At 49.8% G+C, this 15,226-nt stretch overlaps 6 protein-coding genes across 6 annotated transcripts; 2 read left to right on the top strand and 4 right to left on the bottom strand.

Moving 5' to 3' along the window:
• Window positions 1–2,820: 2,820 nt before the first annotated feature.
• Window positions 2,821–3,046, bottom strand: LTR84_007786 (uncharacterized protein; the record flags this gene model as incomplete). Its single annotated transcript, XM_064851338.1, has 2 exons — window positions 2,821–3,017; window positions 3,043–3,046. The coding sequence occupies 2 exons, from the start codon at window positions 3,044–3,046 to the stop codon at window positions 2,821–2,823; spliced, it is 201 nt and encodes a 66-aa protein (XP_064710341.1).
• A 488-nt stretch (window positions 3,047–3,534) lies between these two features.
• On the bottom strand, window positions 3,535–4,575 carry LTR84_007785 (uncharacterized protein; the record flags this gene model as incomplete). The annotated part of the gene is made up of 3 exons (XM_064851337.1): window positions 3,535–3,762; window positions 3,817–3,967; window positions 4,025–4,575. The coding sequence occupies 3 exons, from the start codon at window positions 4,573–4,575 to the stop codon at window positions 3,535–3,537; spliced, it is 930 nt and encodes a 309-aa protein (XP_064710340.1).
• A 606-nt stretch (window positions 4,576–5,181) lies between these two features.
• Window positions 5,182–7,002, top strand: LTR84_007784 (uncharacterized protein; the record flags this gene model as incomplete). The annotated part of the gene is made up of 1 exon (XM_064851336.1): window positions 5,182–7,002. One exon carries the CDS (start codon window positions 5,182–5,184, stop codon window positions 7,000–7,002), a length of 1,821 nt encoding a protein of 606 aa, XP_064710339.1.
• A 614-nt stretch (window positions 7,003–7,616) lies between these two features.
• On the bottom strand, window positions 7,617–8,099 carry LTR84_007783 (uncharacterized protein; the record flags this gene model as incomplete). Its single annotated transcript, XM_064851335.1, has 1 exon — window positions 7,617–8,099. The coding sequence occupies one exon, from the start codon at window positions 8,097–8,099 to the stop codon at window positions 7,617–7,619; it is 483 nt and encodes a 160-aa protein (XP_064710338.1).
• Window positions 8,100–8,804: 705 nt separating this feature from the next.
• Window positions 8,805–10,287, bottom strand: LTR84_007782 (uncharacterized protein; the record flags this gene model as incomplete). The annotated part of the gene is made up of 8 exons (XM_064851334.1): window positions 8,805–8,980; window positions 9,062–9,111; window positions 9,178–9,517; window positions 9,565–9,681; window positions 9,737–9,888; window positions 9,956–10,100; window positions 10,163–10,186; window positions 10,275–10,287. 8 exons carry the CDS (start codon window positions 10,285–10,287, stop codon window positions 8,805–8,807), a joined length of 1,017 nt encoding a protein of 338 aa, XP_064710337.1.
• Window positions 10,288–12,123: 1,836 nt separating this feature from the next.
• Window positions 12,124–15,189, top strand: LTR84_007781 (uncharacterized protein; the record flags this gene model as incomplete). The annotated part of the gene is made up of 5 exons (XM_064851333.1): window positions 12,124–12,273; window positions 12,546–13,709; window positions 13,789–14,058; window positions 14,123–14,264; window positions 14,321–15,189. 5 exons carry the CDS (start codon window positions 12,124–12,126, stop codon window positions 15,187–15,189), a joined length of 2,595 nt encoding a protein of 864 aa, XP_064710336.1.
• Between the last annotated feature and the right edge of the window lie 37 nt (window positions 15,190–15,226).

Genomic DNA, 15,226 nt, shown 5'->3' with positions numbered 1-15,226 from the left:
AAGAGAACTGTCGACATAGATCGTAAGTCGTTGTTGGAGAGGCTGGGTTGGCCGAAAGAGGCATGCGATGAAAGAAATGATTGGTGGGTAATGGTATGGACAGAGATTTGGACGAGGATGGTGTTGGTGGGAGAATGTGGTGTCGGAAAAGTGGTTGAAATTTGCAGCTTTGAGTCAAGATGGCGGGGTTGCGGTGGTTCAAGTTGCTGACCCTCTCCCTTGCCAAGCCCCGACTTTTTGCCCTTCTGACCAGGAATATTCATGAACATAAACTTCACCAAGAATCTACGTTGGGGACATTGCCATTCACCATGGATATCAATAACCCTATTTCTTGTGTTACTTTCTGACATGTATTTTTCCTATTTTCGAACTCACGCTGGATAGAGTGAGTCACGTGACTTTAATTCCACTGTCCAAGCATGATTAGTCAGCAAGATACCTCGGGCGACTTGGGCCAGGGTGGGTGTACATTGCAGATACTGTCACGTTGTGATCTTGGGAGTATCTACCTCCCCTGAGTTTCATTCGGAAGAGTACCGCATACAGGGAGATCAGCCGAAGTAAAAACTATTCACTAGGTGATGCTGATTTTGCATTATTCCTGCCCAGACTTCAAGTTGTTCACCCTAGGACATAGAGAGTCTCAAGCATTCCATACACTTAAATCGCGTTTTTCGTCCCAGCACTCAGAGACGACATTCAGAGCCGTCCCGAGCTCAGATGCGTTCACACTTTCCCATGGCTGCTCGCTTTCGAAGTCCATGAAACAACGCTAACGCTAAGCATTGAACTTGTCTTGCCTGGAGGCGCACCCCCAAACCAAAACCTGCCGCAGACGAATCAAGCGTAACTGGTAGCAGAGTTGAGACCTCCTCCCGTCTCAATATTGTTGGTGGCCAGATACCACAACGCCACACCTGCGCGATTCTAACGTACGGCATTCATGGTTGGGCATAACAAAGCGTTTGGGACGTTGTCCCAGCCTCATCACCTAGATGAAAGGGGTATGGCCATTTGAGCGTTCCGCGCACGACAATTTTTATGCACAGGCCCTTCATGGTTTCCCATCCCACCATCAAGGATTGAAGCCCTCTGGTTGCACTATCAAGAATCAGCGTAATCCGATTCTACGGCGTGTGCCTTATACCTTGTCCCAAATCTCCGATTTTGTTGTTGTGTAGCCCATCAACGGTGGATATCAGAATATTGAGTGGTTTCAAGTCTGCTATCCCTTAGTAGATGGCGTCAAGAAAATCTCTCTAGGTAAGGCGCATACCAGTGTAGACCAGACGCTCTTTTTCAGTTCCGCAAATGCCCCCAAGCAAACCTTGACAATATTTGCGACCAATGTAGGGTCTTGCTCATGTTTCTTGGAAGAGACATCCTTGAGAGTCATATCCATCCATTCGAATGTTAGACAAAAGGGCTTTGGAGCCGTCCAATCTGAGGGATCATTGATGATATCATGCAACTTTCGAAAATTCCCAGACGATTCAACAGCGGGGATTTTGTAACATTTGTATTCCCGTAAAAGGCCGTCCCTCTAGATCTAGTTCTCAAGATGTATGCTTTTCACAACCGCCCTAATACGAGGATCAGTACATCCTCGTTCATGCAACTCAGGGACGTACCATGAACTTTGGGGGAGACGAGCCTGAACGCCACGCAGAACCTCGGCTTTGAAGACAGGGCTGAAGACAGTTCTATCACCGAGTTTTTCAACCAAATGATATGAATATCTGCTTCCTCGAAGAGTGGCCCCGAGACACAGGGCCATCGTCTTCGATAGAAGGGTGGTTTGCGACTAATCTCTGGATCGATGAATCTCAGCGACTTGAGAGGGAATTGCTCTACTTGTGTTCTCCGTTTCGCCGTATTGTGTTGCGTACTACGCCCGATCGGTCAAGCATTTGTGACGCCAGTTCTCGTCGAAAGGAATACCTTCATGACTCCCGAGCCGGAGAAGCACATTATCAAGACATATCCTATTGATCGTAATCATGATCAAGACCTGGCTAAGCCGTGACCCCACGCTGTCTTGATACACAAAGGAGCAGATATGGTCGGCTTTCCAGAGGCAGATTCAGCCCCATTGAGAAAGAGCCGATCTCGCTCTGGCAAACGTCCCGAGCATATCTTGGTGATTTGTCTCAGCGTACACTGATATCAGGCTCGCCCTCGACTGCGAATCTCGCTGCTCCTCATATTATATGGGTTGATTCGAGTAGCGCTAGCTCAACTAGGGATAATTTGATGAAGACAGGGAGGCCATCGTTGATGAGGCTGAGAACTCCTGAGACTATCTATAGGAGCTCGGGAGCTGTCTTAGCTACGTGACTGTCGCTCAGTGCAACTCTATTTCACAAAATTTGATGAGGACAGGCAATCTGAGGATCGTAACGAATGCTCACCATAGATTTTCTTACTGTGTACTTTTGGCAACGTTTGCAAGCAGCAGTTTCGCAAATGCTTGCAGATTGCTAGAAGCGTGGCACAATGGGACTGCACATGGCAAGATCTTGAAACACACTCCGTTGCCCGAGTGCCAGTAAAGACATAAACTTTTGTACAAGGGGACGCGTCGGCCAACAGATCGCTCAAGCATGCCCCGGTCTCTGTATTAAACAAATGGACATGAGGCATCTCCTCGATTTCTGTTGCTAGGCTTACAATTTGGCCACCGGATATACTGTTCAGACGCACGTCTTAGTGCTGTGGGCCATCCCTGAAGCGCTGGGCCCTCGACAGATTTCGTGGTCATGGTCCTGGAAACGATCTATTGGTGAGTGGTATTGCACCAGCTGAAATTAAACGCCTTTAGACCATGTAACGGAAAGCCGGGTGCTTGGAACTCAATTCCACCTCCTCGGTTGGCGATAGTCCTTCCAACAAGTAATTCCTTCGCCCCAAATCCCGTTGGCGATTTTCCCACTGACAGTAGAGGCGTAGCATGATGGCAGTCAGCCAGGTCGCAAAGACCATTCCAGTCATTATGCCGTTTCCGGTCTTGTAAGCTGGGGCATCTTTAGACAAATATACCCATGGTGAGATGATGCCGCTGAGACTCCCAATAGCAAAGAGCGTACCCGAAGCGCTTGCACGTACTGTAGCTGTAGCGCAATTATTAATGCACCAGCTGATATATAATGGTAGGCATGCAAACAAGCCGGGCAGTGCTAAGTAGATAGCTCCGTATTTGACCCATGGATAAGCGGGTGAAATAAATTCGAGCATCAGAAAGCCCGCAATTGACAAGGGGCAACAGCAGATGATTCCGAGTGATCGTGTCCGATATTTGTCCGAGAGCCACCCGATTAATATCGATAGGCCACAAGCCACGACCTAAATAACTTAGTATCGGATGTCTCTACGAGTAGCAGGTATACATACATAAGGACCAACCGAAAGGAGTTGAGATGTCTCAGGCGTATATCCAAATCCTCGAATTATAGTAGGTATGAAGACTGCACAAGCGTTTTGTGCTATACTTGGCAAGGGTCAGTCACACGCTATACGCAATCTCTAGACTACTCACTTCCCTAGAAGTAGACCTAAGCCGCTGCCGAGAACGTGTGGGCTTGTCAGGGCCTGCTTGATATGCTTCCATTTCGTTTTACCACCTTCGTTTGTACCAGCAGCATCGACCTGTAGACGATTCAGAGCCGTTTGTCGTTCTTCCTGACTCAGGAATCTGGCATCGTCTGGGCCATTAGGTATAACCCGAAAAGCTATAATACCAATAGCGATAGAAACTAGTCCCTAATCTTAGATTAGTCACATAGTGCGCTCTGACGGCGTATTTACTCGACTCACCTCAAAGAAATATATATTTCTCCACGTATGTATAAGTCCCCATCGAGGAATCTTGCTTAGCCCTATGGCCAAGAGACCGCCAAATGCTCCGCTAGATGCTGCAGCAGATATATAAATACTTGTTCGAAGTCCCATCTCAGCACGACGATAGCTAGCACCGTTTGTCAGCAATATCTAGGATAGTCTCGATCAAGGGGACGAAACCTACAACTGAGAGAGTAGCCAGATAATCGCAGGTGAAACGCCTCCTTCGGGTATTCCAAGAAAGAACCTTGCTATATAAAGACCCTCTGCAGTGTGCGTCAATGACATTAATGTAGTGATAAGACCAAACGTAAACACTATCATCGGCAACCAGACTTTGGTGCCAATTTTCTTGCAGATGATATTTGCTGGAATTTCAACAGCCGACCCGCTTATGAAAATGCACATAACAGCAATATTGTACTTATTGCCAGAGAGTTGTAGATCGTGTTGCATGCCTAGCAGGCGAGCATTCCCAATATTGCTGCGGTCAATAAAGTTGAAGATGTTGATGACAACGCACAAGGGCAAAAGGTGCATATCGGTCTTCCGGATTATCTGACTTGCTAGAGTCGTATTCACTTCCACGAACGTGTGTGCTGCAGCAAGGTCTTCTTCATTGATATCTTGAGTGGCGGCCTTAGACTCCTCGAGATGGACGGCGGTAGTCTGTTGCATATCTGGCTGTTGGCTTTTTCGCTGACCTGAAGATTCGTGAGTTCTATTTGAAGGCATCGTGTGTCTCGCCGTATTTTCACCAATGGCCAGCGAGTGCCAACTCTGATGCGGATGAATCGATATATAGTAAGAGATTGTCGGTAGAGATGTGGTTGCTCATGGAACTCGATTGTCATGACGGGATGCTGAGAGCTCGTGGATCTGATCGACCCGATCACTTCTAACCTTCGGTTCCCCGCAATATATGTGTGGATTTGCCCAACATTGCGAGTTCTGTAGCTCCTCGAAGCGCTCGTGTAAACGGCAAGGCAATTAGTCTGCAACCTGCGTGAGATGCCTCCAAATATCGTACAGTCGTACTCGCAAGTATCGTACCTGTTTGCTGTTTCCAAATTTTTACCTTGTATTTTACATTATTCGAACCAAGCATGTGGGCCAGCATACGGATGATGCCCCCACCCCCTCCCCGTACCCGACCCATCCATGCTTCGTGGGAGATCCCACGCAACTGCGCCATGACACTCCTGAAAACTTCATGTATCATATCCTGTACCTCGTACTAGCATTCTGACATTGTCGGCTCAAGAGAAGATCCTGGCATTGATGTACGTTGCTCTGATGTGGAGCCGCCACTAGAACGGTCAGAAGTATAAAAGCCTTCTAATGCAGCGTGATCTGTGGCACAGTGATCCCAAATTCGACACTACAGACACCATGATTTCGGCCACAGATGCTGGAAACGGCGACAGACTGATCATAGAACGGGATGTCGCCATTCCGATGGACGATGGCATTGTTCTTCGAGGCGACATCTTTCGGCCTGTGTCCTCGGATGAAAAACCTTGTCCGGTGTTGGTAACAAGTGGCCCTTATGGTAAAGGAGTACCATGGCGTGAGGGTTACTCGATTCAGTGGAACTTCATGACGTCGAAGCACCGGAACTTATTATCGGGTTCCTCGAAAGAGTATATGGTGTGGGAAACCCCGGACCCAGAGATATGGTGTCACTGGGGGTACGCCTGCTTCCGCATAGACAGTCGGGGCACCGGTCGGTCCCCAGGGTATCTAGATATTTTCTCTCCACGCGAGATGAAGGATTTCTACAACTGCATTGAATGGATTGCCGATCGATCGTGGTGCACAGGCAGTGTTGGCCTCAGCGGTATTTCATACTACGCTGCTAGCCAGTGGCTAGTCGCTAGTCTACAGCCGCCGCATCTGAAAGCGATGGTCGCATGGGAAGGCTTCGCGGATTGGTACCGTGATGTTGGTCGTCACGGAGGCATACAAAGTAATGTCTTTATGGAGAGATGGTTTGCAAATCAAGTTTTATCCGTACAGCACGGTTATCCGGAAGCAATAATTGATCCATGGTTGGGTGAACGAGCAAGCGGTCCAGATATATTGACCGAAGAGCAACTAGATCAGAACCGTGCGGACCCTGGTCGGGATATATCCGAGCGACCTCTAGATGACGACTATTATCGGCAGCGATCGGCAATATGGAACAAGGTTGAAGTGCCATTCTTAAGTTGTGCCAATTTAGCTGGACATGGTTTACATCCTCGCGGCAACTTCGAGGCATTTATGAGCGCTAACAGTAAGTATAAGTGGTTAAGCTGTCATCCAGGGCGTCATGAGGAGTGGTACTACCTTGACCAAGGGATGGATCTACAGAAACGGTTCTTTGACTATTTTCTAAAAGGCGAGCAGAATGGGTGGGAGAGCACGCCTCCAGTCACACTGAGAGAGAGACGACCATTTGACGACCAATTCACTGTCGTTAGGCATGAAGCCTCGTGGCCGTTGCCCAACACAAAATGGACCAAGATATTCCTAGGTACCGACGACCGTCAAGCGTCTACACTAAGTTGGTTGTCTATTGGAAAGCAGGGAAGTGTCAATTTTAACGCCAGTACGGGAGAACTTGTGTTTCATTCAGCGCCACTAGAACAGGAACTCGAGATTACAGGTCCAATGGCAGCAAAGCTTTTCGCGGCATCTTCTACCTCTGATATGGACCTCTTCCTGACATTGCGGGCGTATGCGCCCAATGGTCGCGAAGTCGACTTTGAAGGAACATTGGATCCGCGGACACCCCTATCACAAGGGTGGTTACGCGCATCTCACCGGAAGCTTGACATGCAGAAGTCGTTACCCTATCGCCCATTTCTCGCGCACGATGAGCAACAGCCACTAGAACCGGGAAAGCCTTACGAGCTGGACATCGAGGTGCTGCCCACCCATATCATCCTGCCCAAAGGTTTCACCCTAGCTCTACAGATTTCTGGCAAAGACTTCGAACGCCCTGCTCAGAATGCAGAGACGGAGCTTGCATGGGCAGCGCAGGGGGCCAGGGGCTCAGGGCCTTTCTTGCATACCTCTGAAACTGATCGCCCTAAGGATATTTTCGGAGGAACAACCACAATCTTCCTAGGTGGAGAAACGAGCTCGTATATACTGCTCCCAGTAATCACTAGATAGTCTGGAGCTGTTAGACCGGCCTACGATATACTTAGTAGTTACCTCTATCATCTCGATCACACCAGAGAGCCCCCAGCATAGCTGCAGTTCTGCGCCCTGTCTCGGGAATGAGCCTTGGTCTTGCCTGCGGCGACGAAAGTAGCACAGAGTTCTCGATTGAGTCTAGAGAGTGCAGTGCTATAGCACTAAGTATTCGAAGTTATCTATAATGGTATTAGTATTCATAATTATCCATTTTGCGCCAATTGACAGTCCTCTTCGAGTATCAATTGGCATTAATGACCACACAAAGTCGCTCGGCAGTGAGTTATGTAGTCGATCTCTTGCACTCATGGCTCCGAAAACATGAGCTACATGTACAATGAATCCCAGGTTGACTGCGCACTGTTAGAGCGTGTTATATATGATGGAGGTGAGCCGTTCTCGTCTCATAAAGCATAGACACACACTCCTTCCCCAGCGCTTTCGGATCACATAACACATGGTAGTCGCAACCCACTACGCAAGCTATGCCGCCCTAGGAAAGCTTGCTATCGTCACACCACTGTAAAAATGCGTCTCGGAAGTTATATCGAACCAATGAGACAGACTTGCATTGACCGCATCAGTTCTTGTCAAGACCCAGAAGCTAACTCAGACAGAACAGCAACGTTCCCAATACTCCAGACTGGTTCGATTACCAGGTGGTTGATGCTCCAAACTCCAGCTTCGCAGGTCAACAAGGCCACATATAGGCTTTTGCTCCAGTAGTGGTCTTTGTCGGTCTGCATCAGACCTTGGCCCTTTCTGAAGTGTTGAGCTTCCGCGTAACATTTGACCCTCAGTTGATCATCATCTGCGCCAGGAAAGAATTGAAAATTGCTCAGGGAGTGGGTCGTATCGAGAGGAATGCCGACGGTTTGCATGCAGGTTTGAACAATTGCTTCCCGGCCTTGAAGGATCGGTATTTCCATACCAAGCTTCGAGAATTTGGTGAGATCGAGAATGGCATCACTCGTGAAAGCCGACCCAAGTTGTTCTGAATCGGCGAAGTCGAGCCCGCCAGTATACCTCACCAGAGCTTCGACAGCACCTTCGCTCTTCGTGCTCAAAGCCATTTTGAATCTTGTACAAGGAACTCGTCTTTTTGTATGCTTTCCGGATTCTATGTGAAATGAATCGGCCCAACACGAACCGGCTTAGACCGAGCTCAGACTGCTAGATGGCGACGCTCTTGAGCGTCTTTTGAATGTCTTCTCGTTGCGAATTCAGAACCTAGGGCTTAAGATCGCTCGGCACGCGATAAATCCGACGTGGACGGACAATGTTGCTAGCACCTTGTACTCCGATACCCCTGGACACAATGGCACCAGAGCGCGGTAGGCTACTGCACCTGCCCGCCGTAACGACAGTGATTGTGATGTTTCCGCTTGATTTATCTCCGAGCACCTGACAAATAATTACTGTACCACGTAAGAAGTGTTCAGTTTTGTAGCTTGACGTGTATCTTTGACGAATTTCTGGAATCTGGATGCGGCAGCTCGGCTGACCTGGTGGTTGATACTGCCCCTGGTCAGGTGGTCCAATTCTACCACACGCTATACGCGCCCATTCTTCTAGTTCTGGTCATCCACGGTATGGTAGCTAGCTACAAAGGCCTCGAATGAACACCACTACGAGCTTACAGAATGCTGAGTCGCTAGATTATAATCAAAGGTGTCGCTTGTGACGTCGTTTTTATACTGATATCTACACCAATCGTCGTCGTGAGACCGAAAAGACTATGGCACCGCAGGTGTTCTCAACAGACCAATGCTTCGTGCCTAGAAGATAGCAAGCACATTGGGTGGCGACCCCACAGCTCCCGGTTGGTTCAGCGGCACGGATGTCAACAAGAAACTGTATCGTTTTACCTCTGCGCAGTGCTCGGACAAGGCCTTCAGATCCCAGAGCTCTCCAATGGACATGCCCATCAGCGAAATCAGGTAGGAGTGGAGCACTGTTATGCAGCGAAGGAGTCAGCGTGCGAGCCCCAACGACATGTGCAATATATGCGGCCACGAGGGGCTATGATACGTACCTAGGTCTTTGACCGTGCCCTCCTTACCATCTACAATGGGTGGCAAATTCCTGGTGCAATTGTGAGCCAGACCGAGTCATCGAGCGATTACATGAAGGGTATGGGGGCAAGCTCACTCGAAAGCAATCATGTCACCCGCCACTGCTGCGAAGTGCTTGTTCCAAACCCACTTAGCTGCGCTTTCAGTTCCTTCCACTCCTATCACCCGATGGGCTGACATTGCCTCGTCCTGTTGCTCTGCTGTCATGGCACCTAAGGCCTCGGTGAAGCCAGATCGCACGATAAGAATATCACCGAGCTTAAACTCGACTCCTTGGTGCTGGGCGATTTTCTCAATGTCTTCGATCTTGATCTGGTCGTTGTTGAAGAGATTATACTTGAGCCCGTGAGTATCGGCATAGGCCTTGTAGTCAATCAAGACCCCTCGAGCAACTACTCCACCTCTTTCATGCCAGTCTAAATAAGTTAAGCATTGGGTAGTCCTGATGGGCACCAGCACTAACGGTTTAAGGTTGGATATTGATGCTCCTTATCCTCATCTCCAAAACCCTGAACCAGCGCATCTTTGGTGACCTTGGCACCGTTGTATGCCTGTTGGGTGGCCTGATGGAGATAATGAGCTATATTTGTTAGCTATTGGGGACCAGAAGACACTTCGCATAGTGATGTACCAACCCAGACTGTCCCACTGGCTGCTAGTCTGTGTATTGAACGAAACCTCGTCGTCAAATGCATGACATGGAAAGGGAGACTCGGAGAATGCGAGGACCTTGTGCTCTGATGGCTTGCGCGCGAAACCAGGAGTCTTGATGGCCCCGAGTGGCCAGCTATATCGGTCAGAATTGATTGATGAGATACCGCGTCACGAACATATCTAAGACGAGCCAAACTCACTTCAGCGAGATTGAGATCCCGTCCCTGGCTTCTGCAAAGGCGGCTTGCACCACGTCTTTCGTCAGAATGTTAAGGGTGCCAAAGACATCCTTAACCCCGTTTTTGTCGAACAAACCCCATGTGCAGCCCTTGGGCATCCCTTTCACTGATTGAAGATATCAGCGGTGGTCCAAAAGAGGGTTTTCTGATGCTGCTTTCCGAACACACCTTCAGGAAGATCATCCCAGTCCGCTAATGCGATAGTCAGTGCTCCAACGTCATAAATTCAAGTCATGCCAGAGTTCCACCATTCTGTCACACCATGAACGGGAAGACTTACGTAGTTGAGCCATAAGGTCAGCTTTGCTCTCTGATTCCTTGGCAGGGTTGCACTGTTGAAACGTCGTCGTGTATTCATCTGCGCACCCAGACTAGAGCAGAGCATTAATTCTTTTAAGATGTCGTCCAATTCGGGAGGACATGCTTAACTTCGTACAAGGGCTCAGCATTGTACCGCCGTCGGAAGTCTGGTATTTTACACTAAAACTCTCTTTATACCGCGCAAGTTGGCGACAGTACTGCGCGATGTAGTAATGTGACCTATCGCAAAACCTTCGTTGCTTCGGATACAAGGCTGGAATGCTGGTCTTTCGGCTCGGAAGAGGGGGCGGGGGAGACATACAATCCAGAACCATGCCGCATCCGAGCGGGTAGCCATCCAACTGCTGAGACGCCCCTCGAGAACATGGTTCGGGGCCGGTATACCTGCACAGGACCTGGTCGAGAATGAGCGCTGATGTCGTATACTAGTCAACATAGTGCCGGCGTCTTTGTGTACCTAAGCAGTTCGAAAAGGGACGGGGCATACCAGTCACAATGGGAAATGGGGTACAGCACAGCTATTTTCCTGGAAACCTTGCGACCCGAAACACAGCAAGCTCTGAACTGAATGTGGTTGGACCTTGGTATCCCTGTCCCAGGCACGGCGACAGCTTGCTCTACATGCTGGAAATGTTGTGCAGATGGCCCCAGTCTCTGGCCTAGTCTCTGGGCCTGAAAGAGTCGCTAGAGTATCAATTTCTATCCCTAGTGCGTACGAACATTGGTACAGCACCGAAATGTCATCGGTCATCAGGGATTGAGAGGCTTTTTGGTGCGATGTGGGACCTTGAACAGCAAAAAATCACGACAGGCTTCATCTCTATTCATCAGCTTGAGTGACCATGATGGCAACGAGCCCGCAGATATCGAAGTCGATACGAACATCCACAAGCTCGGCAAAGGAGGCAAAAAGCAATGCTCTACGACCAGTATTGGGAGCCCGACGCCGGCAAAGTTCAGGTGGATTCAGGCTTCTCATCGTAGTCGGAACCAAAACCATACGTGGATATGGCTGAAAGTGCACTTCCTTTCCCAGTCCCAAGTCACAAGAGAAGCGACAGACAACAAGCCAAGAACGACGAGAAATACCAACTCGACTCTGAGACCACACCCCAAGAACCTGGAAGGTGTTGCATGATTCGGAAAGATGAACAGGCTGCGAGGTAGAGCCCGCACTTATGCCGCTGTTGTGAGACGTGCTGAAGGGTGTTGTCGCAAAAAACAAATATGGTATCAGACGAAATGCGATTTGCTAAGAGACACATGGTCCACATCAATTGTTATGATAGCACTGGAGCGACCTGGTTCTGGTCGTAGTGTAGCCACAGACAGGTCTGGCACCTTGATACACCTCCGAGAACCATCGCAGAAAAGATGCAAACATGTAATTGGGGGCTTTTGTTGAATAATCGCTATGCTTCACAGGCCGTTGCATGCCCTCCCAATCGTTCTACGCTACCTTAGGGATATTATTAGGGGCTCGACGGTCTCGGCAACATTATGGGCGTATTCATTGGTAGAGTCAGCAGCCTCTTGTATGCTTGGTGAACCAGTGACCTCGGCAAGGTCCTAAAGTCCCCACATGCCTAACTTAGGTAGCTAGAAGACTCACGATTATCCTTTATTAAAACTGAGGAGCCTGGAGAAACTCCGCTTACAATAGCCCCCTAATGTTACTTCTAACTTATTGGGGCCCCATGGGGTCGTTCTAGTTGTTTTCAAGCTGGCCAAATGCGTATGTGAGCCTCAGTAGCACTTTCTTCTTGTGCACTCTTTGCCTTTTAGTCATTTCTACCCGTGCACTTGCGATGGTGCACGCCACGAACCATGCCCACTCATCATTGCGCAAGTTGCAACACGTCTTTCCAACGAGCAGAACACCTGGCCAGACACAACTTGCTTCACCTTGGTCAAAGACCATACAATTGCCCAAAGTGCCAGAGGACCTTTTCGAGAAGGTGAGTCCATGGGTGTTTATTATCTCCCATTCCCCAGAGCGAGTCATCCTCACCACGCTTCCAGGGATACGTTGCAACGGCACCTGACAGTACATGAGAAGAGCGTAGAACTTGACACCAGACGCGTCCATCCGGGTCGAAGAGTCAAACGCGCCTGTTTGCGCTGTTCCACAAGCAAGCTCAAATGTGATGGTGCTGCACCTTGTAAGAGGTGCAGCGCAAAGCAAATCGTGTGCAGCTATGCAATTATTGAAAGCCCAACTACTGCGCAGACGGCTTTCCCTGACAGCCAAGCCAATGATGGACACGACGACCCCCTTCTACAATGGCAGCATACATCAGAAACCATTCTTTCGGTAGGCGAAAAATCCAATCTGGACGGGCTTCGGCTGAACGAGGGCCCCGCCATCGATACACAGCCTATCGCCAGTGAGGAAGACAACGTACGGGCCGACTACACAATCTTGTCAGGGTTTCAAAACGCAACAGACAGAGTTCATGAGTCTTGGGCAGCGACCAGCCATGCACAGCCCTTGGGTGGGCAAGGAACCAAGGGTACTTCCTTTGAAGCTTGTGTGATGACCAGCACCCAGTCACCAGGCTTCCAATCCGGTGACGTCCTCACGGGCACATCAGCTTTCGAGCTGCAGTCGACTGAATTGTTTTCCTTTGGCTTTCCAGCAGCTGATAGCAGTTTCTGGGATGACGGCTTGGACCTGGCTGCGCTTTATCACGGTACGTCTGCCGATTTCAGCTTCCCACTCACATCAAGCGAATGCGAGCCAGAGCATGACATCACATTGGATCCCAGCACGGACGAGCTGGACATTGATCTGTCCCCTCCTCCTCCACACACATTTCTGGATACCAGGTCGAGTCCGGATCCGCAGGAGGGTCAGGCCCTGAAATTTGAAGGCTATGTACGCAAGGCATTCAAGAGTCGACAGCAACTCTACCATACTGCTGACCAACGGGCCGAGTGTGTTCCGGGGCAGACCTCTCAGCATCACCATGGCTTGCACGAAAAGATATCTGATGCACCCCTCTTGGGGGCCTTCCCTATGGACCTTGCCCACGACGATGAAGAGCTGTGGGAGCCCGAGAATCTAGCTCGCGTTCCTACGTTAAACAGGGTGACGTATGACTTCATTGTGGCACAGTTCAGGGATCTAAATACGACTAACAATCACATTACCCAATTCGCGACTGGACAATTTCCTTGTCTATCAGCATGTAATGCTTTCACACAGCTCTTTTTCGAGAGCTTCAATCCTACCCTGCCCATGATCCACCAAGGAACATTTGACCCAGCCAACGAGCCTTGGCAGTTGGTGCTTGCTGTTATTGCCATAGGCTGCCGCTTTTCCCGAGTGGCAAAGGCTGTCCAATGTGCGGATCTCTTGCAAGAGCTTGTCCGCAGAGCATTTGACCTGACTGTAAGTGTTCTGGCACTTAGCACTCAAATCTCGAACCCCCGAAGTACTCTACGATGGTTTGACTGATACTGGTGTACAGGTTGAAAAGGAGTATAAGTCGACATGTGAGCCATGGCTTGCTCAAGTTGGATTGCTCAATCAGATAGGTATGCAATTCTCAAAAGACTTTCGACTCGTGGAAACGGCACAAGGGTTACGCAGTGTCCTCGATGTAATATGTCGAAAGGTAAACTGCTTCAAAGAGGCCGCGCGACCTTCGACAGCTTTGGAGTCTCTGGCAAACGACCAGGCAGCATGGATCTCTTGGGTGCGACAGGAGACACTGCGCCGATTGGCTTATACCATCTGGGTGAGTTATCGTCACCTCTGTAGCTGACGCCGTGAGGCACCGTCTGACAGTACTTTGCTTTCAGCTGATAGATAGCCAATACATGTTGTTCCTTGATCAACGTCCTCTGCTCCCAACGGAATTGCTGCGCACCAGCCTGCCATCTAATGAGCGTTTGTGGAACGCCATGACAGCACCGACGTGGCGCAAGATCTTGGGACAGAATGGCAAGCTGACATTTGTCCGCTGCGTCTAGTGCACACTCGCTGACGTGACTTGATAGACAAAGACCTTCCAGGAAACATTCGAAAAGAACTGCATCAGCTTTACAAAACTCGAACGTGCCGGCAGACACTGGGCGTATATGCAACTCTCATGCTTGTGATGGGCATTTTCCGCGACGCCATGGATGTGTGGCGTAGCTCGAGGTCTGGCCTCGGCGCTCATCTTGCTACTATGGAAGATCCCAGGCAGTATCCTGGCGAGTCCGTTCTCCGTCAAATCCCTATGGCCGTGGCTCAAAGAAGTCTCGAATTCTTGCAGATCTTATGTCCAAGAATCGAAGCGGTTCCTCACGACAGATCGCTGGAGTCGGTGCTCGCGCATCATTGTCATGCGGTTGGCATTGCCATACGATTGCCACTGAGTGAACTTTTCTGCTATATGGGTTATAGGGTGACCAGCGTTGACATCATGCATTGCCGACAGCGTCTGAAGACATGGTTTCTTCGGCATGAGAGAGATGCTAGACAGGTGGCATGGCACGCTGGCCAACTCTTTGGTTCCATTCGGCAATCCAGAATGCATGGCTACTACGAAGGTCGTGCAATGCTAATAGCTTGCTTATCGTTGTGGGCATTTGGTGACAATGCTGGGTCCAACGTCTTGGGCGAGGGTGTGAATAATGCGCCGACATACCGCCTCGATGACCCTAGCGGCCCGCAGATTGACGATTCTTGGCTGCAAGATGGTGCTGGGATGCGACCATGCTTGGCGGGCGTGGGCAGTATCTTAGGAGTGGACGGTGTTTCTCGTCTGATTCACGAAGGCTCCCGAGTGCTGTGTAGCTCATCCGTCTGGCCAATCTCAGATGTCCAAGGCAAGGCGCTCCAGATCTTCCACAACGTGCGCCGTGGGGACCGTGAGAACTGATCGATTTCCCACAACGAATCGGCCACTGGATTACAGC

This window comes from Exophiala bonariae, assembly GCF_035927105.1.
Source record: "Exophiala bonariae strain CCFEE 5792 chromosome Unknown scaffold_3, whole genome shotgun sequence".
Taxonomy (NCBI): Eukaryota; Fungi; Ascomycota; class Eurotiomycetes; order Chaetothyriales; family Herpotrichiellaceae; genus Exophiala; species Exophiala bonariae.
The sequence above is the reverse complement of the archived record's forward strand: the minus strand, read 5'-3'. Positions and strand labels throughout refer to the sequence as shown.